Below are 23,885 nucleotides of genomic sequence, written 5' to 3' on the forward strand. Positions count from 1 at the left end.
AGAAAAGGGATGTGTGAGCTGGTCTTAAGCTACAGCCAATCTGGTGTGCTTTGCATGTCTTTCTGCATGGTCAGTAGCAAACGTTTCTGCAGGCCTCTATTTTGTTTTAAGTCCTTGGGAGCATGACCTGTAGCCACATGGCAGTGCTTTGGTTTAACCTCCGCCATTTTACAATGGCAGCCCGGGCTTTGGGAGTGGGTTCTTTCTGGTTTGTCATCTGTGTGACTTTTGCCATTTGTTGATTCCCTTCCCCTCCACAAACTGTCTTGGATTTTCCTTTCTCTGAACCTTTAAGAAAATTAAAAATATATATATATATTTATTATTATTATTTTGTTTTTGAGACGGAATCTCACTCTGTCCTCCAGGCTAGAGTGAAGTGGCAGGATCTCGGCTCACTGCAACCTCTGCCTCCCAGGTTTAAGCAATTCTCCTGCCTCAGCCTCTCAAGTAGCTGGGATTACAGGTGTGCACCACCACATCCAGCTAATTTGGGTTTCGTTTGTCTGTTTTTTTGAAACAAAGTCTCACTCTGTTGCCCAAGCTGGAGTGCAGTGGTGCGACCTTGGCTCATTGCATCCTCCACCTCCTGAGTTCAAGCAATTCTCCTGCCTCAGCCTCCCAAGAAGCTGGGACTACAGGCACATGCCACCATGCCAGACTAATTTTTGTATTTTCAGTAGGGATGGGGTTTCACTATGTTGGCCAGGCTGGTCTTGAACTCCTGACCTCGTGATCTGCCCACCTTGGCCTCCCAAAGTGCTGGGATTGCAGGCGTGAGCTACCGCACCTGGCTGATTTTGGTATTTTTTTTAGTAGAGATGGGGTTTCACCATGTTGGCCAGGCTGGTTTCAAACTCCTGGCCTCGAGTGATCTGCTTGCCTTGGCCTCCCAGAGTGCTGGGATTACAGGAGTGAGCCACTGTGCCTGGCCAAAAAAATTATCTACACAATTCTATCCTCTTCACTAATTGAAGCAATATGTGAGTCTTCTTAATCACTGTACCCCTATAGTCTGGCATAGTGCCTGATACATTCTCCTTAATAGATGGTGAATGAATGAATAAATGAAGGAAATGGCATACGATCTAGGACACTTGAAGTGAGTCTGTATCATTGAGCCTTCTAAGGGGTTGTTTCCCACCTATATGCTATTTAACGTCACTGGGATCTTCTATGCAGCTCTTAGGAGCAGCATCCTGTTTGTTCCTCTGCCTCTCACTGTCTCTTCCTCCAATCCTGGGGGTCCTGATTCATGCCTGGCTTTGTCATCCCTGGCATCCATTCCTCCCTCAGTAGTCTCAGTCTCACATTGGCCTGAGCTGTCCCCGCCCATACCATCTAGACCCTTGGGCCTCCCTAGGCCTGCACCCCTTCTCACCTTTCCTAGACCTATTGCATCTGGCTCCTTCAGGGATAGTGATCCCCCACCCCCACCCTGACTCCATCCTGCCGATACTGGTCCAGGCGCTCCTGATGGTCCATGTTGGTGACAAGATCCACCAATAGCTGGAGCCCTCGCATCCATATCTGGGCCTCCTCAACACTGTTGGCCACCAGGTCCAGGTTGGAGCCACGGCCATGGAAGACGATGGTGAAGCCCTGCTCCAGGGGGAGCTCCTCTGCCAGGCTACGCAGCAACTCAGAATCATGCCCGTTACGTATTGTATCCACATCAGAGATTGAGACTGCCAGAGAAGAAGCAGGCATTGAGGAAGGGAGTCGAGCAAATAGCAGGGGCTAAAGGTGAAAGACCAGCACCCCCTTCTCCCTAATACCATAGAAAGGAACCCCAGCCTCTGCAGGCTGAATCCCAAAAAGCATTAGTACAGAGAGATGCCCCAGGGATTCAGGAGTCCCCATGAATCACTGATGTTTTCAAAGGCAGCACAGGAAAGAGCCGGTGCTGAAAGTGGCAAGACATGGCTTCCAGCCACAAGCTGGCAGGATGACACAAACCAAAATGACTTAACTCCTCAGTGTCCTCATCTGAAATAATGGATAGATAGTCCCCTTCCATAGGCAGCCCCAGTGGTGATCACAGGAGGACCGGTGTGGATGACAAATGGAAACACATTTGAAAGGCAGAAGCAGTTCTACTAAAGCATTATATGCCCAAGTCCAGTTCTCCCATTCCGGGTTTGAGAGCTTCCTCTTCCCAGATGTCTACGAGGGAACCAGAGAAATTCTTTCATCCCCTTACCTCAGCTGGGGGTGGTATGGAATGTGAGCAATTTAATTATGTCTCTAAAACAGACTCTCTTAGATGTGTCCTGTCATCAGATTATGTCCTGTTATCATAAAGAGTTTGGTCAATAAGTGTACACTGTTATGATTTTTTACGTTTTGTTTTTTGAGACGGAATTTCCCTCTTGTCACCCAGGCTGGAGTCCAATGGCATGATCTCAGCTCACTGCAACCTCTGCCTCCTGGGTTCAAGTGAGTCTCCTGCCTCAGCCTTCTGAGTAGCTGAGACTACAGGTGCCCCTCACCACGCCCAGCTAATTTTTATATTTTTAGTAGAGATGGGGTTTCATCATGTTGGCCAGGATGGTCTTGAACTCCTGACCTCAGGTGATCCACCCACCTTGGCCTCCCAAACTGCTGGGATTACAGGCGTGAGCCACAACACTCGGCCATATTTTTTATATTTAAAAATATTTATCATAATGGCTAACATTTATTAAATACATCCTGGTTTTACATCCCATGCTAAGTGTTTTACACATTAACTCATTGAGTCCTTGTAACCTACTAAGCAGGTACTATTTGATCCCCATTTTACAGATGAGGAAACTGAAGCTTGATTTATGTGTGTATGCATATATGTATATATATTTTTTAGAGACAGGGTCTCGCTCCCCAGGCAGGAGTGCAGTAGTGTGATCACAGCTCATTGCAGTCTCAACCTCCTGGGCTCAAGGGATCCTCCCATCTTAGCCTCCCAAATAGCTGAGATCACAGGCATAGAGCACCACACCCAGTTAATTTTTTATTTTTATTTTTTGTTGAGACAGGGTCTCCCTATGCTGTTCAGGCTGGTCTTGAACTTCTGGTCTCAAGCAATCCTCTTGCCTCAACCTCCCAAATTGCTGGGATTACAGGCATTGAGCCATCATGCCCAGCCATAGTTTGAACTACTTGATTTGTCCAAAGCTATTCAGAAAGTGGCAGAGCCAGGGCTTTCATTTAGGCAGGCTGAAGCCTGAGATCATGGTCTTATTATAATAATAACAAGATATAACCAATGATTTATTACATCTTACTATGTACCAGAGCTCTTTTTTGTTTTTTGTTTTTTGTTTTTTTTTTTTTTGAGATGAAGTTTCACTCTTGTTTCCCAGGGTGGAGTGCAATGGCGCAATCTCAGCTCACCGCAACCTTCACCTCCCGGGTTCAAGTGATTCTCCCTCAGCCTCCCGAGTAGCTGGGATTACTGGAGGCACCACCACGCCCGGCTAATTTTGTATTTTTAGTAGAGATGGGGTTTCTCCACGTTAGTCAGGCTGGTCTCGAACTCGCAGCCTCAGATGATCTGCCCACCTTGGCCGCCCAAAGTACTGGGATTATAGGTGTGAGCGACCACACCCGGCCCTACCAGGACTCTTCTAAACCCTTTTTTTTTTTTTTTTTTTTGAGACGGAGTTTCGCTCTTGTTACCCAGGCTGGAGTGCAATGGCGCGATCTCGGCTCACCGCAACCTCCGCTTCCTGGGTTCAGGCAATTCTCCTGCCTCAGCCTCCTGAGTAGCTGGGATTACAGGCACGCGCCACCATGCCCAGCTAATTTTTTGTATTTTTAGTAGAGACGGGGTTTCACCATGTTGACCAGGATGGTCTTGATCTCTCGACCTCGTGATCCACCCGCCTCGGCCTCCCGAAGTGCTGGGATTACAGGCTTGAGCCACCGCGCCCGGCCTAAACCCTTTACATACAATAACTAATTTAATCCTCATACCAGCCTTACGAGGCAAGTACTGTTATGATCTCCTTTTACAGGCTCAGATACAGCCACAGTTAGGACAGCACAAACACACACTATTGTAGGACTTTGGTCCCTCCCCTGCCCTCAGGCTGCTGGGCTCCTCAAGACCCTATCCAACCATGTACCCACCCCCGGCTATCTAGGTGACTCACAGCTGGGCTTGGCACTGCCACCGGCCTGCCGTGCATGCCAGACCATCATGCCGTCATTCTGAAGTCTGAAGTATCTCAGCTTCTTCCAGCTTTTGGACCTCACCTTGCGCATCAGCATGCCTTCCTGCATCAGCAGCAAGTCCTGATCGGTGGTCAGCCCTAGGTCAGGAAAAGCACGGGCTAGGTAGCCAGCAGAGAGGGTATTGGGCCCCAGGAAAGCTCTGGAACAAGGGTCCAGCCTCCTTCCCTTCCCTGAGCTGTATCCTAACCCCTCTTCCCCTGCAGGGGCACTCACGGTCTTGCAGCAGGGACGCCATCACCCACTGTTCCACCGGCTGGCACCAGGGTCCTCTAAAGAAGCAAGGAAGAACAAAGGGTTCTGGGTGAATCTTGAAGATTAAGGAACAGAAAGAAACCAGTGTTTCCTGAGTGCCCACTATATGCCAGGCACTTCAGCTACATAGTCTGTAGTTGATTTTTGGTTCTAATTTTGAGTTTAGTGACTCTGAGACTTTAGATAGGTTTAGAAGCCTGCCTCAAATCACATAAGGATCAGAATTTAAACCAAGATATTTCTGATCCCAGAGCCTCCACTATTTTCCATGGCTCTCTTCCGAGAGAACCAAACCAAAGTGTCTGCCAGCACCCCCTTCCTACCCAATACCCCACAGACTACTAGTGCCACATTTTGCTCGCTCCACACCCTCTCATTATTAGGAACCAACATCTTGCTGGATGTCTTTTTCAGAAACTAGAATCTCTCCACACCCTGGCCTTCTCATTTCCAGGTGGAAGCCTTCCAGCTTCCCTATTCTGGGAGCCCTCTCTATGCTCCCACGCAGATTGTCCAGCTCCTGAAGGGCTAGAGCAGACTGTTTTCTCTTCAACAACACTTAGTTGTCTTCTACCTTCACATGGTAGAACATATTTTATAATTTTTCTTTACAGTTATTCTCACGGTTTTAATGGACCAAATAAATTACCCAAGTCCCAGAACTACATTTCAAATTTTCTCTACCTACCAAAAAAGAGTGCCTCTTTTAAGACATATTCTGTCAGCCGGGCGTGGTGGCTTATGCCTGTAATCCCAACACTTTGGGAGGCTGAGACGGGCAGATAACCTGAGGTCAAGAGTTCAAGACCAGCCTGACCAACATGGTGACATCCCATGTGTCTATTAAAAATACAAAGTTAGCCAGGCATGGTGGCACATGTCTGTAATCCCAACTACTCGAGAGACTGAGGCAGGAGAATCACTTGAACCTGGGAGGCAGTGGTTGCTGTGAGCCGAGATCATGCCATTGCACTCCAGCCTGGGCAACAAGAGTGAAACTCCAACTCAAAGCAAACAGACAGCCGGGCGCAGTGGCTCAAGCCTGTAATCCCAGCACTTTGGGAGGCCAAGGCGGGTGAGTCACGAGGTCAAGAGATCGAGACCATCCTGGTCAACATGGTGAAACCCCGTCTCTAATAAAAATACAAAAAATTAGCTGGGCATGGTGGCACGTGCCTGTAATCCCAGCTACTCAGGAGGCTGAGGCAGGAAAATTGCCTGAACCCAGGAGGCGGAGGTTGCGGTGAGCTGAGATCGCGCCATTGCACTCCAGCTTGGGTAGCAAGAGTGAAATTCCATCTCAAAACAAACAAACAAACAAAAAAAAAACCAGCCGGGCGCGGTGGCTCAAGCCTGTAATCCCAGCACTTTGGGAGGCTGAGGCGGGTGGATCACGAGGTTGAGAGATCGAGACCATCCTGGTCAACATGGTGAAACCCCATCTCTACTAAAGATACAAAAAATTAGCTGGGCATGGTGGCACGTGCCTGTAATCCCAGCTACTCAGGAGGCTGAGGCAGGAGAATTGCCTGAGCCCAGGAGGTGGAGGTTGCGGTGAGCCGAGATCGCGCCATTGCACTCCAGCCTGGGTAACAAGAGCGAAACTCCGTCTCAAAAAACAAAAAAAACAAAAAAAACAAAAAAAAAACCAGAAAAACAAACAAAAACACCTGTATCCATATGACATGTGATCATAAGAGAACCAGTTTCTTTTCTTTCTTTTTTTGAGATGGAGTCTCACTCTGTCACTCAGGCTGGAGTGCAGTGGTGCAATCTCAGCTCACCGCAATCTCCACCTCCTGGGTTCAAGTGATTCTTCTGCCTCAGCCTCCCAAGCAGCTGAGATTACAGGCGTTGGCCACTATGCCCAGCTAATTTTTGCATTTTTAGTAGAGATGGGGTTTCACCGTGTTGGCCAGGATGGTCTGGATCAGAGGACCAGTTTCAAATCAGGGAACCATCGAAGGTCTGAGCTGGATTTCATTTTATAGAAAAGGAGCCTGAGAACTAGAAAGGTTAGGTGAACTAAAAAGAATTAGTGGGCCAACAAACATGGAAAAAAGCTCATCATAACTGGTCATTAGAGAAATTTAAATCAAAACCACAATGAGATACCATCTCACACCAGTTAGAATCGTGATCATTAAAAAGTCAGGAAACAACGGATGATGGAGAGGATGTGGAGAAATAGGAACACTTTTACACTATTGGTGGTTGCATAAATTAGTTCAACCATCGTGGAAGATAGAGTGGAGATTCCTCAAGGATCTAGAACCAAAAATACTATTTGACCCAGTGACCTCATTACTGGGTATATACCCAAAGGATTATAAATCATTCTCCTATAAAGATACATGGACACGTATGTTTACTGTAGCACTGTTCACAATAGCAAAGACTTGGAACCAACCCAAATGTCCATCAATGATACACTGGAAAAAGAAAATGTGGCACATATACACCATGAAATACTATGCGGCCATAAAAAAGGATGAGCTCATGTCCTTTGCAGGGACATGGATGAAGCTGGAAACCATCATTCTCAGCAAACTAACACAAGAACAGAAAACTAAACATGGCATGTTCTCACTCACAAGTGGGAGTTGAACAATGAGAACACATGGACACAGGGAGGGGAACATCACACACTGGGGCTTGTTGCAGGGTGGGGGCTAGGGGAAGGATAGCATTAGGAGAAATACCTAATGTAGATGACGGGTTGATGGGTGAAGGAAACCACCATGGCACATGTATATCAGAACTTACAGTATAATAAAAAAATTTTTTTAAATAAAAGGCTGAGCACGGTGGCTCATGCCTGTAACCCCAGCACTTTGGGAGGCTGAGTCAGACAGATCACGAGGTCAGTTGTTCAAGACCAGCCTGGCCAACATAGTGAAACCCTGTCTCTACTAAAAATACAAAAATTAGCTGGGTGTGGTGGCATGCGCCTGTAGTCTCTGCTACTTGGGAGGCTGAGGCAGGAGAATCGCTTGAACCTGGGAACCTGGGAGGTGGACGTTGCAGTGAGCCAAGACTATGCCACTGCACTCCAGCCTAGGCAACAGAATGAGACTCCATCTCAAAAAAAAAAAAAAAAAAAAAAAAAAAAAAAAAATTAGTGCCAGAGTTGTTTAATGAGTAACAGAACTGGAATTAGAACCCAGGTCTCTGGCCAGGTGCTGTAGGTAATTGTAATCCCAGCACTTTGGGAGGCCAAGGTGGGCAGATCACTGGAGGTCAGGAGTTTGAGACCAGCCTGACCAACATGGTAAAACCCCATCTCTACTAAAAAAATAAAAATTAGTTGGGTGTGGTGGTGCATACCTGAAATCCCAGCTACTTGGGAGGCTGCGGCAGGAGAACTGCTTGAACTTTCAGGAGGTAGAGGTTTCAGTGAGCTGAGATTGAGCCATTGCACTCCAGCCTGGGCAACAAGAGTGAAACTCCATCTTAGAGAGGCAAAAAAAAAAAAAAAAAGAACCCAGGTCTCCATACCTCCATACAGCCAGCTCAAGGATCCCACAATGACTCTGCTCTTAGAAAGGGCCTTCTCTAGAAAGCAGGTTGAAGTAAGGCTAGGAATCAATGAGGGACATCGATATTTTGTCTCTCCTCTCCATCATTTTCTCTTTCTTTCCTTCCTCCCTCTCTCTCTCCATCCCTCCCTTTCTCACTCGCTCCTTTCTTTCCTTTTTTTTTTTTTGGATATGGGGTCTCACTCTGTTGCCCAGGCTGGGCTGGAGTGCAGTGGCATGATCTCGGCTCACTGCAACCTCCGCCTCCCGGGTTCAAGCAATTCTCCTGCCTCAGCCTCCTGAGTAGCTGGGATTACAGCTGTGTGCCACCACACCTGGCTAATTTTTGTATTTTTAGTAGAGACAGGGTTTCTCTATGTTGGCCAGGCTGGTCTCAAACTCCTGACCTCAGATGATCCACCTACCTCGGCCTCCCAAAGTGCTGGGATTACAGGGGTGGGCCACTGTGCCCGGCTTCTTTCATCTCATTTTCTTTATTTTCCCCATCCCATGCCTGACCTGGTCTTTTTTTTTCTTCCCAGTTCACTATAAAAATACTTTTTTTTTTTTTTAGATGGAGTTTTGCTCTTGTTGGCTAGACTGGAGTGCAGTGGAGCAATCTCAGCTCACCATAGCCTCTGCCTTCTGACTTCAAGTGATTCTCCTGCCTCAGCCTCCCTTACAGGCATGCGCCACCATGCCCAGCTAACTTTGTATTTTTAGTAGAAATGGAGTTTCTCCACGTTGGTTAGGTTGGTCTCAAACTCCCAACCTCATGTGATTCGCCTGCCTCGGCCTCCCAAAGTGCTGGGATTACAGGTGTGAGCCACCGTGCCTGGCAGAAATAATTTTTTAAAATTATTATTTGTTTTGTGTGGAGATAAGGTCTCCCTGTGTTGCCCTGGTCTCAAACTCCTGGCCTCAAGCAATCCTCCTGCCAGGGCTTCCCAAAGTGCTGGGATTACAGGCGTGAGCCATCGTGTCTAGCCCCATCCCCACCTCTCTCCTAATCCTCTCTCTGTCTTCCTATTTGCTCACCTAAGTCAGTCTCTCCTCTTCTCATCTTTCTCCTCATCCCTTTTCCCCATCACCTCTTCCAGTTGGTTCCGTCTTTTGACTCCACTAATTTCTAATGGCTCCGATTCTCATCTCTGAAAAATTTGAGGCTGTGTTCCAGAAGGGAGGACACTTGGGTTCAGAACTCAGTAGCATGGATGTCCCTCTGCTCAGCCTCACTTTTCTCTGTATCCTAGGAGATTGACCAAACAAACTGCCCACAGAATGTGAATTAGAACCTAGATGTTCTAGGTCTTGCTGTTTCCTCTGCAATCTAATGATAGAATAGGAAGGATGCCACAGCTGATGCAGGTGCAGTGAGGAGAGAAGGAGCAAAGGACTTGGGAGTAAGGGCACTGGGAAAAACAGAGAATGATGTCTGAGAATTAGAGAGTTTGGTCTTAAATATTAATTCCAGACACATATATGGAGATCTTTAATGATATAGTAATTACCTCTCTAATACAGACATGAAAATAGAGACACCAAATGAGGGGAAAAGTAGCCCAGAGCTGCAGAGCACGATTTGGTCCTCAATTTCCAAGTGACCTCACGTCACCCAGAGATGGACTTTGGCAGAGTTGCCAACGGCACCAAGGAGATTACAGTAGGATTCAGGGTGTCTCGGGTCTCTCTGAGGGGCAAGAAAGAAGAGAATCATTTTGTCTACTCCCTTGATTCTGAGGATTATGCCTAACCTGGTTCATATAGAGGACAGAATGGCTCTGGTCACAGGTCATAGAACGTTGGCACTTGAAGGTTCTTTTATAACACACCTAATCCAGACATTCCCAGCTACATCAATAGCCTCTGGAATGTCTTAAAATTGAGATCCCCTAGCCCTACCCAAAAATATACCAGATCAGAGTTTCCCAGGATGGGGCTCAATAGTTTGTTTGTTTGTTTGTTTGTTTATTTATTGAGACAGAGTTTCGCTCTTGTTACCCAGGCTGGAGTGAGTGCAATGGCGTGATCTCGGCTCACCGCAACCTTCGTCTCCTGGGTTCAAGCAATTCTCCTGCCTCAGCCTCCTGAGTAGCTGGGATTACAGGCACGCGCCACCATGCCCAGCTAATGTTTTGTATTTTTAGTAGAGACGGGGTTTCACCATGTTGACCAGGATGGTCTCGATCTCTTGACCTCGTGATCCACCTGTCTCGGTCTCCCAAAGTGCTGGGATTACAGGCTTGAGCCACCGCGCCCGGCCTAATATATTTATTTTTAACAAGTACACCTAGTACCCAGGCAAGTCTGGGAAACCCTAAACTCTCTCCTATCACAGATCAGAAAGCTGTGGTTAGGGATCCCGTAGCTAGTTAACGGCACAGGCAGAACTAGAAGTAGGTTTTCTTACCAACATAGCACTCTGGTGTGCTAAGAAATTGCTCTGGCCCATTGAATAGGCAAAGAACAAGGCATAAAACTCAAACCCTGACTCTTTTTAAGGAACTCTCATAACTCTCCTATTAGTAGGGATCTCTGATTCCCCATGATTCTTGGCCAACCCCTATTTCGCAATCTTCAACAATCTGTTAATGAATCTATGCTAAAGCGTAGCTACTTCAATTTTCTCTTCCCTTATTGGTGGTGGGACTCATCTCAGGAGTGGCTAGGGTTGGCACTCCTGGCCCTGCATAGCTAAGAGATACCTCATACAAAGGGATACTGACACAACCAGGAGGAAAGCTGTAATCAAGGAGGATTACAGCTAGAGAGAACTGGGAGGTGGGAGCCCTGTAGGGCTGTTAGGGTGAGGAAAGGAGTCTCGGGTACAATTTAACCAGTGTGGGTAAGCATCTAGAGGGCAGAGACAGGAATTCAGGGAAGACAGAGCTTGGAGCAGAGGCTAGTCAGAGCTTCCAGACTCTTACCGTGGGCAGGAGGGCCAAACAGCAGTCCTGTGTCTGTGCAGAATAGCAGTCCTGTGTCTGAACTGGGCCTCCCGAGCTCCGCGATGCTATGCGATCAGGAAGCCCAGCCTGGCTCCTTTTCTCTTTTGCTCCCCTTGGCACTGGCTTTTTTCCTTCCCTCTTCTACCGCAGCTGGCTGCCGTGACTGGCAAGTTATAGCCGGAGGGAAGCAGTAAGAAGGGGAGAGGTGTGAGCTCTCTCCAGTCCAGCCCATCCAACTCTTAAAGGCCCAGGACGCTGGTCAATGTGAGGGACTAGTGGGGGTGGGGTGGAGAGGATTAAGGGCACCACATCTCCAGGGAGGAGGAGCCTGGCTGCCCTTCATCTTGATGCCAGCCCTCATTGACCCCAATCCCGAAGGAGCTCTCAAAGTGAAGGGAGTGTCCTCCGTTGCAGTGCTCTGTGAATCACTGCTTTTCATTCTGGTCCCTGCGTGTAATACCACTGTCTCTGCCCTTATTTAATCTGGCTCCTTTCCACAGTGTCTGTTTCCACTGGCCTGCTCTTGTATCTCTGAATCCTGCTTTGCAGGGCACTCAGTCTAGCTCTGCTGCACAGGGAAAGTAAGAAATAAGGTGGGAAAAGAGGAAGATGAGGAGAAGGGGAGGGCAGGAAGGACGGTAGAGTATAGGGGACAGACAGATTCATATCTATGTATATTTTAGGCATTCAATAAATATTGAAAGAACGCATAGATGAATATGTAAAACAATTCATTTTTTTAAAACATCCATTCATTCCTCCTACAAGCATTTGTTCAGCACCTCCAGTTTATAGGTCATAGCCCCCAGAAAGGAGGTATCACCTTCAGGACATACAAGCATGTTTATAAAGGTGTGTGCAGAGATGAAGCATAGGTGGAGGGAACTGTGGGAAATGGTGTAATTTTAAGTGTGCTGAGATCTGGCTGCCTTTCATGGTTCCCAAAAGCATCCCTCAACTGCTTAATATTTTACCATTAGTGATTATAGCTACGTATTTATAGTCCCATTAAAATAAAATCCGCCTAAGTGATTACCATAAAAGTCAGGATAGTGGTTACCGTTGGGAAAGGGAGGAATTGTGATTAGATGGGACACAGAGCTGGCTTCTGGCATAGCTAGCCAAATGCTATTTCTAGTCCTAAGTGCTATTTCTGGTCCTAAGTACTTCACTTCTTAATTTATTAAGCTATATATTCTCTTCATGTAGTTTTCTATATTTTTAATTTTTAAAAAATCTCATTTAAAATATCATATATCTGTGTTAATTTTTGAAGGCTTAAGGATTTTAAATAATTTTTTTTTTTTTTTTGAGATGGAGTCTCACCGTTGCCCAGACTGGAGTGCAATGGCGTGATCTCGGCTCACTGCAACCTCTGCCTCCTGGATTCAAACAATTCTCCTGCCTCAGTTTCCCAAGTAGCTGGGATTACAGGCACATGCCGCCACCCCTGGCTACTTTTTTTTTTGTATTTTAGTAAAGACAGGGTTCAACGTGTTGCCCAGGCTGGTCTTGAACTCCTGAGCTCAGGCAATCCACCCGCCTCTGCCTCCCAAAGTGCTAGGATTACAGGCATGAACCATTGTGCCTGGTCTATTTTAAATAATGTTTTAAAAATTTAATCCCAAGGGCAAAGTAGATTTTCTTTTTCCTTTTTTTTTTGAAGATGGGGTTTCACCATGATGGTCAGGCTGGTCTTGAACTCCTGACCTCAGGTGATCCACCCACCTCGGCCTCCCAAAGTGCTAAGATTACAGGTGTGAGCCACTGTGCCCAGCCTCAAAGTAGATTTTAAATAATTTATACCTAGGTTTGGTTGACTATACTTTTTTTTTTTTTTTTTGAGTCGGAGTATCGCTCTTGTTACCCAGGCTGGAGTGCAATGGCATGATCTCGGCTCACCGCAACCTCCGCCTCCTGGGTTCAGGCAATTCTCCTGGCTCAGCCTCCTGAGTAGCTTGGATTACAGGCACATGCCACCATGCCCAGCTACTTTTTTGTATTTTTAGTAGAGACGGGGTTTCACCATGTTGACCAGGATGGTCTCGATCTCTTGACCTCGTGATCCACCCGCCTTGGCCTCCCAAAGTGCTGGGATTACAGGCTTGAGCCACCGCGCCCGGCAGACTGTACTCTTTACTGAAAGCAGGTTTTGATGGAAGAAGAGTAGTTTGAAGGAAGGGGAGGCATTAGGAGGAAGGCCATTCATGGGGAACAGGAAGATTGGAGGGCATCATAGTGGAAACTGTGCTGATTTCAGATTTGACTTAATAGAGGCCCTGTTTCACATGCCTGTCTTGCTCTTCCATTTCTACTTTCCCGACATGGCCAGCTTATTTTTCCAAGCCTCACCTTCACAGTCCATACTCCTCTTCTACACCGCCGGATTATATACCATCTTTCTGAGTCACTATTTGCAAACTCAATGCTGCCCAACCTCCTTCACTCCTGGGTGATCTGTGAGGGATGTTATCAGTCATAGTGGATTTTCTGGGAGAGTCTAGATTTTATATTCTGTTTCAATGTTCTCATGAACACACCAGTACTCACCAGCCCATATGTTCTGATTTTTGGGACAGGGACTTGGAGACTTTCACAAGGTTAATATGGTTCCAGGGTGCCAAGGCATGCCCGCTGCAGGACTCTCATGAGACAGAGGGAGGGAGCAGACAGACAGGGCTCCAGGCACAGTAACTGTCCATCTGGTATGGTTATTCCTGTTTCCACCATGATCCTGGCTGGCCTTTCCCCCGCTGTTGTGTATTATTAACAGATCCAGAAACCTGATCAGGGCAGTAGCACCAGAGGGACTTTCTGGGAACCATGCCCAGGAAGAGCCTAGAAGCCCTAAACTGAAATGCAGCAGCAGCTGGCAAAGAGGAAGACCTAAACATGGTACTCTTGCCCTGCCACCTAGACCTTCCTCCTGACATCCAGAGTAGATGCCTCCCAATTAAACGTCTCCGCTTGTCAGGGTGGAAAGTCAGTCCCCAACCTATCCAACTATACTACTCAAATTTCTGAAATAAAGCCAATTCCTTTCTGGTCAAAAAGGCAACTCAAAACAGTAAATTTCATTTTAAAATCAGTATAGGGCCAGGCACAGTGCCTCATACCTGTAATTCCAGCAATTTAGGAGGACAAGTTGGGAGGACTGCTAGAGTCCAGGAGTTTTAGACCACCCAGGGCAACATAGCAAGACTCCATCTGTTAAAAAACAAAAAACAAAAAAATCTTTTTTTTTTTTTTAAGAGATGGAGGTGTGGTGGCTCATGCCTGTAATCCTAGCACTTTGGGAGGACAAGGTGGCCAGATCACTTGAGGTCAGGAGTTCCAGGTCAGCCTGGCCAGCATGGTGAAACCCCCATCTCTACTAAAAATACAAAAATCAGCTGGGCGCGATTGTGTATGCCTATAATCCCAGCTACTCCGGGGGGCTGAGGCAGGAGCATTGCTTGAACTTGGGAGGCGGAGTTTGCAGTGAGCTGAGATGGCACCATCGCACTCCAGCCTGGGCGACAGAGCGAGGCTCCATCTCAAGAAAAAAAAAAAAATCAATATGAGACCACCTGTAGAATTAAAAGTCAGGAAATAGCCCGGTGTGGTGGCTCACATCTGTAATCCCAGCACTTAGAGAGGCTGAGGTGGGCAGATCGTGAGGTCAGGAGATTCAGACCATCCCGGCTAACATGGTGAAACCCTGTCTCTAATAAAAATACAAAAAATTAGCCAGGCGTGGTGGCACATGCTGTAGTCCCAGCTAATCCGGAGGCTGAGGCAGCAGAATCACTTGAATCTGGGACGCAGAGGTTGCAGTGAGCTGAGATTGCACTGTACTCCAGGCTGGGAGACAGAGTGAAACTCCATCTCAAAAAAAGAAAAAAGAAAAAAAAAAAAAAAAAAAAAAAAAAAAAAGCCAGGAAACAAAACTTCAAAAGACCAGAGAGGGGGAAATATATATATATATATATATGATGTCTACTCCTCAATTCTAGCAAAATTTAAAAACAGTCCCAGTTCTGCTATTCAATTCATTAAGTGGGCATGGGGAGTCAGCAACAAGGAGGTATTAAAAAGCCCAGAGAACAAGATGATGGAAACTAGAATAAAAAATATTTTACACCAAGAGACAAAACTTTCAGAAAAGGTCATAAAACAAAATATAAATATGTGCTATTTGCAAGAGTCACATCTACAGGCCGAGCATGGTGGCTCATGCCTGTAATCCCAACACTTTGGGAGGCCAAAGAAGGCGGATCACTTGAGGCCAGGCGTTTGAAACCAGCCTGGCCAACATGGTGAAACCCCATCTTTACTAAACATAAAAAAAAAAAAAAAATAGCCGGGCACCGTGAGGCATCCCTGTAATGACAGCTACTCTGGAGGCTGAGGCAGGAGAATCACTTGAACACAGGAGGCAGAGGTTGCAATGAATTGAGATCACAACACTGCCACTGCACTCCAGCCTAGGTGACAAAGCAAGACCTCGCCTCAAACAAAAAAAAAGTCACATCTACAAAAAGATGTTACCAAAAGGAAGGTTCCAGCCTGGGCAACCTGACGAGATCTTGGCTGAGGCAGAATTGGTTGAGGCCAGGCGTGGTGGCTCACACCTGTAATCCCAGCACTTTGGGAGGCCAAGGCAGGCAGCTCACCTGAGGTTAGGAGTTTGAGACCAGCCTGACCAACATGGAGAAACCCCATCTTTACTAAAAATACAAAATTAGCCAGGTGTGATGGTGCATGCCTGTAATCCCAGCTACTTAGGAGGCTGAGGCAGGAGAATTGCTTGAACCCAGGAGGCGGAGGTTTCAGTGAGTCGAGATGGTGCCATTGCACTCCCGCCTGGGCAACAAGAGCAAAACTCCGTCTCAAAAAAATAAAAAAGAATTGCGGTCCGGCGCTGTGGCCCATGCTGTAATCCCAGCACTTTGGGAGGCTGAGGCGGGTGGATCATGAGGTCAAGAGATCGAGACCATCCTGGCCAACACGGTGAAACTCCGTCTCTACTAAAAATACAAAAAGATTAGCCAGACGTGGTAGCACATGCCTGTAATCCCAGCTACTTGGGAGGTTGAGACAGGAGAATCGCTTGAACCCAGGAGGCGGAGGTTGTGGTGAGCCAAGAATGCGCCATTGTACTCCAGTCTGGACAACAAGTGCGAAACTCCGTCTCAAAAAAAAAAAAAAAAAGAATTGCTCAAACCAAGGAGGCGGAGGTTGCAGAGAACGAGATCGTGCCACTGCATTCCAACCTGGGTGACAGAGAAAGATTCTGTCTCAAAAAAAAAAAGAAAGTTAAAGGAAGGTATCTGGGAGTGGAAGAAATTCAATTTTGTGGCCAGGCGAGGTGGCTCACGCCTGTAATCCCAGCACTTTGGGAGGCCGACGCGGGTAGATCACGAAGTCAAGAGATCGAGACCATCTTGGTCAACATGGTGGAACCCCGTCTCTACTAAAAATACAAAAAATTAGCTGGGCATCGTGGCACGTGCCTGTAATCCCAGCTACTCAGGAGGCTGAGGTGGGAGAATTGCCTGAACCCAGGAGGTGGAGGTTACTGTGAGCTGACACTGTGCCATTGCACTCCAGCCTGGGTAACTCCGTCTCAAAAAAAGAAATCCAATTTTGTTCTTAAGACTGCCTTGGCTGCACACAGTGGCTCATGCCTATAATGGCAGCACTTTGGGAGCCCGAGTTTGAGACCAGCCTGGGTACATAATAAGGTTTTGTCTCTACAAAAAATAAAAATATTAGCTGGATGTAGTGGTGCACACCTGTATTTCTAGCTACTTGAGAGACTGAGGTGGAAGGATTGCTTGAGCCCGGGAGGTTAAGCCTGCAGTGAGCCATGATGGCTCCACTGCACTCCAGCATGGGTGACAGAGACTCTGTCTCAAAAAAAAAAAAAGAAAAAAAAAAATTGCCTTGGCTGTTCTGGCAAAATTTTAGAATCGGCCTGCTGGGATTTTACTGGGAATTGTGTTTAATAAACAGATCAATTTGAGAGAATTGGAATCCTCATAGTATTTTTATTTTTATTTATTTTATTTTTATTTTTATATATATTTTTTGAGACGGAGTTTCGCTCGTTACCTAGGCTGGAGTGCAAAGGCGTGATCTCGGCTCACCGCAACCTCCGCCTCCTGGGTTCCGGCAATTCTCCTGCCTCAGCCTCCTGAGTAGCTGGGATTACAGGCACGCACCACTATGCCCAGCTAATTTTTTGTATTTTTAGTAGAGACGGGGTTTCACCATGTTGACCAGGATGGTCTCGATCTCTTGACCTCGTGATCCACCCGCCTCGGCCTCCCAAAGTGTTGGGATTACAGGCGTGAGCCACTGTGCCTGGCCCGAGCAAAACTGTTAAAAAAAAGTTCTGCTTGTTACATCTGCTTTTGAAATAAGCTTATCAAACTATTTTTCCAAAAATTAAATTCCATAATGTATCAGGAAAAATATTCATTCTACGTTTTCCTATTCCAAATATTTTAAGTTTTTAATAGCAACAACTTTGTATATTCCCTTTTTCCTAGGCTTTACGCAGCACGAAGTGAGCAGAGGAGTAATACGTTGCCAGTAAGCAAGGCATGCTCTGAAGGTTACCAGTGCTGCTCCTGTTCCACCAGTGAAATAGCGACAGGCCCTCTAAGGCCCCTGAAAAAAGCATGTGGAAGCATAGCTCAGTTGTGTCCCACTGAGAGCCAGGCATGGAAACAATCCTGGAGATGTGCTCCAAGCCTTGAACTTGAGGAAATGAAAATTAAAGCTCATGATAAGACATTTCAAGCATTACTTCTCCACTATGGAAGTCTCTTCATACATTAGCACTAAGCTCTGGCCACTACGGCTAGGAGTGAGGTTCTGTTCCATTTTATCAAGGCCAGCTGATAAAGACACTTTTATAAGGTGTGGGGCATCATCTCCATCCCAGCCTCCCAAATAGCTTTTGTACCTCAGTTGGAGTTTCCATGAACACGTGTTCACAAAAGAACCACCACCACCATAGTGGCAGGACAGAGTGTGTGTGTGCTGTGTAGGTGGACAGAGGGTAGAAGTAGGCATGACAAGAATCACCTGACCCAAGTGCCCATATATAGACAGAATAAAATCTCCAGTGTAAAGGAAAAATTATTTTTACAAAAACAGAAGCATGTTTTATTTCAATCCTGTTGAGGGAGAGGGATGGAAACACAAAATAAGGGGAGGGGTCTCTTTATATAATATACACATCAGGATCAACTACAATGAATAATACCCATTCCACCCCTCCCCTACCAACTCCTATGTGGGTTCCAAGGCCAGCTGAGAATAGATGGGACAAGAATTAAGACACTATTGGCACAGTAACATGGCCAATGCACCGAAAGATGGAGAGAAGAGAACTTCCCAGGGAGCAAGGCCCTGGGCCTCAGCTGCTTCCCCAGTGGAGGGGGAATGAGAAAACTTTGGCTCAGCAGGAAGGCGGTTGTCAAAAATCAGGGTTACCTTAACAGGACTCTCCAGATCACAGACTATGAACTGAAGAGTCAAGATGTCTATCCAGTCCATTCTGTTCTCTGCTTTCTCTAAGATCCCTTCTCTTTAGGCTTGCAATTATTGAGGGTTAGCCTGGTTCTCCTCTTCATCTTGGAAGACACGGGAATAAGTGCTTATTCTGCCCTTCCTACATCTAGTCTACTTAGTTACTATTTTGTTGGCTCTAAAGAGACAGAAGCCAACTAACAAGTCCGGCTCTCTTAGTGAAAGTCGGCTTGAAAGAGCCCTTGTGTTGGCAAAACTGCCTCTGCAAAGGTTTTTTGTTTTTGTTTTTGTTTTTTTTTGAGCCAGCCCCTTGAAGACTCTCCCTAAACTTGTTCAGACACCTCAATTGTGTGACATATGGGCAGAAAAGACTTGGTCCCTCTCTAGAGTTGGATTAAGCAATCCCATCTTTGATTGGAGATGGGGATAAAAAGCAGGTGCTAGTAGGGGCAAGGACTAGGGGAAATTTTCCGCAAGGCAGTTTACACTAGGTTGCAAATTCAAGCCTGTAGATTGTGAACAGAGCCACCTAAGCTCCAGAGAAGAGGAAACCTCTGACACGATACGAACAAGTAAATATTTTAGCGGCAACCCTGTCATTTCCATAGACCAAAAAAGAATGTGTCAAAAAAAGAAGAAGAAGAAAAAAAAAGACTGAGTGAGTGAGCAGAATCTAGCTCTCCATCTTCAATCTGAATAAAATTAATGCATACAGCTAATACTGCTCAAGTACAATCATGAAGACAGATGGAGCTGCGGAAATTCACACTAAAACAAAAAATAGGATCAAGTGGCCTGTCCACCTTAATCCCGAGCACCTCCCTTTTAGAGTTATCCAGAAAATATATTTGAAAATTTGGATTGAAGGTGAGGTCCACCACTGCCCCTTGTCCCCCAATACCATACCCTTCCAAGACAGCCTGATGAATTAAGACGTCTGCTTTAAGTTTAATAGAAGGGAAGTTAAAAAAGGGAAAGCACTGAGATTTGGGAAAACTAGCAGCTTAAGCCAGAAATAAGGTTAAGGTCCTTATGGCATTCCGGATTGGGAGTAGAATGGGAGAAGGAAGGGAAACAGGCGTTGGGTTCCTGCTGTCCTTTGGCTTTACATCTTTCCCCTTCCTCCCATTTCTCCCAAGAGCTTGATGCAGCTATTGGCCTGCCAGAGGGGATGTAATGCCCAGACCAACTTTTTATTGAGCTTATGCAGCTAACAGACTTGTAAACAGTGCCAATTGACAAAGTTTTGCTGAATATTACAGCTTGTGCCCACTTAAACACACCTCTCTCTGAGATTAAAAACAAAAAACCAAAGTAAACAAATACTGAGAGAGAATGAAGACACACATCTTGAGTTGTCCAGGAAGGCAAAATAAAAAACGCCACATGGCTTGGTCCCAGGCGTTCACCATGCCTAGAGTGCTGCTGCTATCACCACTGTCTCCCCTCCCTGCCAGTGGCTAGGTAGAGGTAGGGGAGAAGGGTCATCTTGGACATGCTGCAAATACAGCATTTGCTGGTGTTGACAGCCTCCTGGGGCTGTGGTGCCAGACTGCTGTGTCAGGAGCCCATTTCCTGGGAGTAGCAGAGGGGGCCCAGGTCCTCAAGACAGCCTGAGATGGCAGCCCATACACCTCAGCAGGGGTACCTTGCCCCTTTTCTCCAGTGCGGTTCAGCATTGAGGTTGTCTATTCCCAGTCGGTGATAAAACCTGAGCTGTTTTCCTCGTAGGTTCCCCCTCCTTTCCCCAACTTGGGGGAGTAGTGGGAGGGAACAGGGAAGGATCACTGAGGGGGCAGGGGGATACCCCGGGGATCGGTGACCTGGCCCTCTTGCAGGTTCTTCACCAGTTGTGCAAGCCAGCGTTTCGTGGTGGTGTCATCTTTTAGCACCTGGGCGAAGGTTGTGTCCTTCAGCTGGTCAGGGAGGCACTGCCTGAGTGCTTCACGTGCCCTACATCAGAAACAAACCAACCAGGGAGACCAACAAATAAACCCACATTTTGTGGACAGGGAAGAGCCCCTTCTTAGACATAAATATTCAGAATACTGTGAATCTATGGCTCCTTAAGAAACCATTAAAGTTCTCTAAACCTATATTAGGCATAGGCTCAGAGACCTCTATATCCACAATCATTTTCTGAATGATGCTCCAACATAGAATTTCATGAAAAAGCAAAATTAAAAGGTTCAATAGTTTACTTCAATTTAAACAGCTTTCTGATTTATTACAGTAAATACTGTCAAAATACTTATGTTAGAAATATATGGATGATAGCAAATGAAATATTTCAAAAATCAGTACATTAACAAGGATATCATCAAACTTATAACTGAATGAATTTTAATTCTGTACTAACTTATCAGTTTATGTCTTTACAGAAACTGCTTCAGTTTTATGGTTAAAAACCTTAATAAGAGATGAGCAGTAAAAACAAAACTACGGTAGCAGCATTATCAGATGAACTTTTAAACGTTTCATTTTCTTTGCAAAGATGACCAGCAGAAAGTCAAATCTGAAAACCTAAAAAAGGTAAATCTTAACTACTTATAGAGCTATTTTAAACAAAGTTATACTTTTTGCCCTCAGACTACTTTTCTTTGTACAAATAGAATTTTTAAATAAACACATTTTTAAACTTTGGTGAAAACAAGAGCCACTGAAGAACAGGACAAAATGGTCAACAAACAGGTAGGGTTGGAATAAACTCAGTGGCAGGAGACTAAGTTCACATTAAATTAGGCTAGCTCTGTTCCTAGAACACAGAAATTGCTCCATTATGTGGTTTAGCAGAATATGAGCAAGTTGCTTTCAGGATGAATTATGGACTTACAAAGCAAAAGGTGAAACATTTCTAAAATGCATTATATCTACAATGTATGATTTCTGGCAGAAAGATTATGAACATAAGCAGATAAAATCATTAGCTCAAGAAACTTACAGGAATGAAGGAGAGAACTGGAAACAGAATTCAAGAGCCCTCTGGGCTATATTCCTTTCTAAGAGATCTTTCTCTTTCTGACCATGTAGAGTAGCAACAGAAAGTTCAAACAACAGGAGTAACGCATCATAAGGCTTCCCCTGGAATTGACTAAACTCTCTGGAATTTCACAGTAGCATTGAGAGTTACAGTGAGAAGATAAAACTCTGATGGCTTTTAAAATTCAGCATTTCAGGTTTTAAAAGAAATCTAAGTTCTGTCTCAGACAAACTAAATGTAGTTATATCCCCGCTTCTCTCTCGTAAAGACACAGGACTTATGCCATGAGATTGGGAGACTGTTCAGCAGAGTATTTCCCTAAAGTCCTATACAGCCTCTAAATGTTTACCTGGGGTTATCTGAGAGTCGAAGGTAACATCTCACTACATGCTTCAGCAGACGTGCAGAAGGCTCTTTGGACAACTGCAGGACCATCTTACCCTGTTTCCCCCCAAATAAAGGGAGGGGTTGGAAAAAACACACAAAACACAAAAAAATTCTAATTGACATCAAATCAGATAATCCAAGAATCATACAAGGTTCCAAAATTGTTATTTCTAGTTGGAAGACTGGAGTTGTTCAGTGCCAGTTATAAAGAGATTAAACTGTGTGATAAGAAGTAGTTGTAAAAGAAATAGATCAAAGAACTCACCAAGATCATGGCAACATGGGAGAAACGCTCATATGTCTGACATATATAAGCCAAACCAGTGTCATCTAACAAGATCTTCTGGAGGATGAATGTGGCAACCTGAAGCAAAACAAAATCGAAGAGTTTATAAAGTTGCTCAGATTTATCTTCTCATTGCCCCAGGCATGACTATCAATCAGAAAATTGAGCAAGCAGGGATCCTTGTATGTCATATACAACTTTATCATATACGTATAGTACAAAAATAAATATTACCATAGTGAACATTACTTTGTGCCAGTTTTTTTTCTTAGAGGCTTTACATGCTTTATCTTTTTATAATCAATCGATGACGTAGGTACCATTACTATTCTTATTTTACATACAAGGGTAGGTTCTGGGTAATTATCAAATTCTTAAAAACTCAGAGATCACCTGGGCGCAGTGGCTCACTCCTGTAATCCCAGCATTTTAGGAGGCTGAGGAGGGTGGATCACGAGATCAGGAGTTCGAGACTAGCCTGGCCAATATCGTGAAACCTCATCTCTACCAAAAATACAAAAAAAATTAGCTGGATGTAGTGGAATGCGCCTGTAATCTCATCTACTCAGGAGGCTGAGGTAGGAGAATCACTGAACCTGGAAAGCAGAGGTTGCAGTGAGCCAAGACCAGGCCACTGCACTCTAGCCTGGGCAGCAGAACAAGACTCTGTCTTGGAAAACAAAACAAAACAAAACAAACAAACAAAAAAATAAAACTCAGAGACCTTCTCATTTACTGAGTACCTACTATGTGCCAGGTATAATAGTTATTCAATAATGCACCAGGTTAAGGTCCCAAGTGACAAAGCTACTAAGTGGCAGAGCTGAGATCCAAGCCTCATTTGATATCTAAGCCCCTTCTCTTTTCCATAGGCCAAGATGATTTTAGAGATTCACCTATGCCTCATCTCTTCCAGATGAGGTTAAGACCTTTCCTGTTCTGAAAAGATCTTTAAGGCCCTGCATGGTGGCTCACGCCTGTAATTCAAGCACTTTGGAGGCCAAGGCAGGTGGATCACCTGAGGTTAGAGTTCAAGACCAGCCTGACCAACATGGTGAAACCCTGTCTTAAAAAAAAAAAAAAATCTTTAAGAAGTAAGATTTTTAAGCTTCTCTTTGATTATTCCAATAGTAATAAAAAATATCCTGACTGTGAGGTTTATATCTAGCCTCAATTTTTCCCTCAACTTAAGCTCATTAACTCTTACATAGAAGAGATATTAAGACATTAATTTAATTCTAATCAGACAGTCATAATAACAATACTCTTTCTTGGCTGCTCATCAGAATGAATTGTGGAATTATTTTACTATTTTATTGGGGTTAAAACACTGTAGTAGGCTGAATAATGGCTCTCAAAGATATCCAGGCCCTAATCAAACTCTGCAAATGTTACCTTAAATCAAAAAAGGGGCTTTGCAGATGATTAAGTTAAGGATCTCAAGATGGGGGATTATCCTGGTTTATCCAAGAAGGCCTTAAATGTAACCACGAGTGTCCTCAAGAGAGATGTAGAGAAGACCAGGCAAAGTGGCCCATGCAGGTAATCCCAGCACTTTGGCAGGGAAGATGGGAAGACTGCTTGAGGCCAGGAATTCAAGGATGCAGTGTTATGATCATGCCACTGCATTCCAGCCTGGGTGACAGAGCAAGACCTCATCTCTTAAAAAAAAGAAAGAGAGATGTAGAGAGAGATTTTACCACAAAGGAGAAAGCAATGTGATAAGCAGAGAGAGATCTGAACATGCCACACTGCTGGCTCTAAAGATGGTG

The 23,885-nt window shown here is 45.3% G+C and overlaps 2 protein-coding genes across 7 annotated transcripts in view; both read right to left on the reverse strand.

Moving 5' to 3' along the window:
- PLCD4 (phospholipase C delta 4) overlaps nt 1–14,792 on the reverse strand; it is a 33,892-nt gene extending 19,100 nt beyond the window's left edge. For 5 of the 6 annotated variants that reach the window (XM_074399021.1, XM_074399020.1, XM_074399018.1 and 2 more), the window contains exons 1-5: nt 10,916–14,792; nt 7,798–7,897; nt 4,432–4,487; nt 4,137–4,295; nt 1,460–1,688 (exon numbers count right to left, since the gene is read on the reverse strand). In XM_074399021.1, coding sequence (XP_074255122.1) covers nt 1,460–1,688; nt 4,137–4,295; nt 4,432–4,453 — 410 coding nt within the window. In that variant the 5' untranslated portion in view covers nt 4,454–4,487; nt 7,798–7,897; nt 10,916–14,792. The remainder of the gene's footprint in view (nt 1–1,459; nt 1,689–4,136; nt 4,296–4,431; nt 4,488–7,797; nt 7,898–10,915) is intronic. The other variant, XM_074399017.1, reaches the window with a different exon arrangement.
- A 3,275-nt stretch (nt 14,793–18,067) lies between these two features.
- Nucleotides 18,068–23,885, reverse strand: part of CNOT9 (CCR4-NOT transcription complex subunit 9) — a 30,056-nt gene continuing 24,238 nt past the window's right edge. The window contains exons 6-8 of the mRNA XM_010336321.2: nt 22,093–22,191; nt 21,790–21,881; nt 18,068–20,413 (exon numbers count right to left, since the gene is read on the reverse strand). Of these exons, the coding sequence (XP_010334623.1) occupies nt 20,245–20,413; nt 21,790–21,881; nt 22,093–22,191 (360 nt within the window). The 3' untranslated portion in view covers nt 18,068–20,244. The remainder of the gene's footprint in view (nt 20,414–21,789; nt 21,882–22,092; nt 22,192–23,885) is intronic.

Source organism: Saimiri boliviensis, chromosome 5 (assembly GCF_048565385.1).
Source record: "Saimiri boliviensis isolate mSaiBol1 chromosome 5, mSaiBol1.pri, whole genome shotgun sequence".
NCBI classification, from domain to species: domain Eukaryota; kingdom Metazoa; phylum Chordata; class Mammalia; order Primates; family Cebidae; genus Saimiri; species Saimiri boliviensis.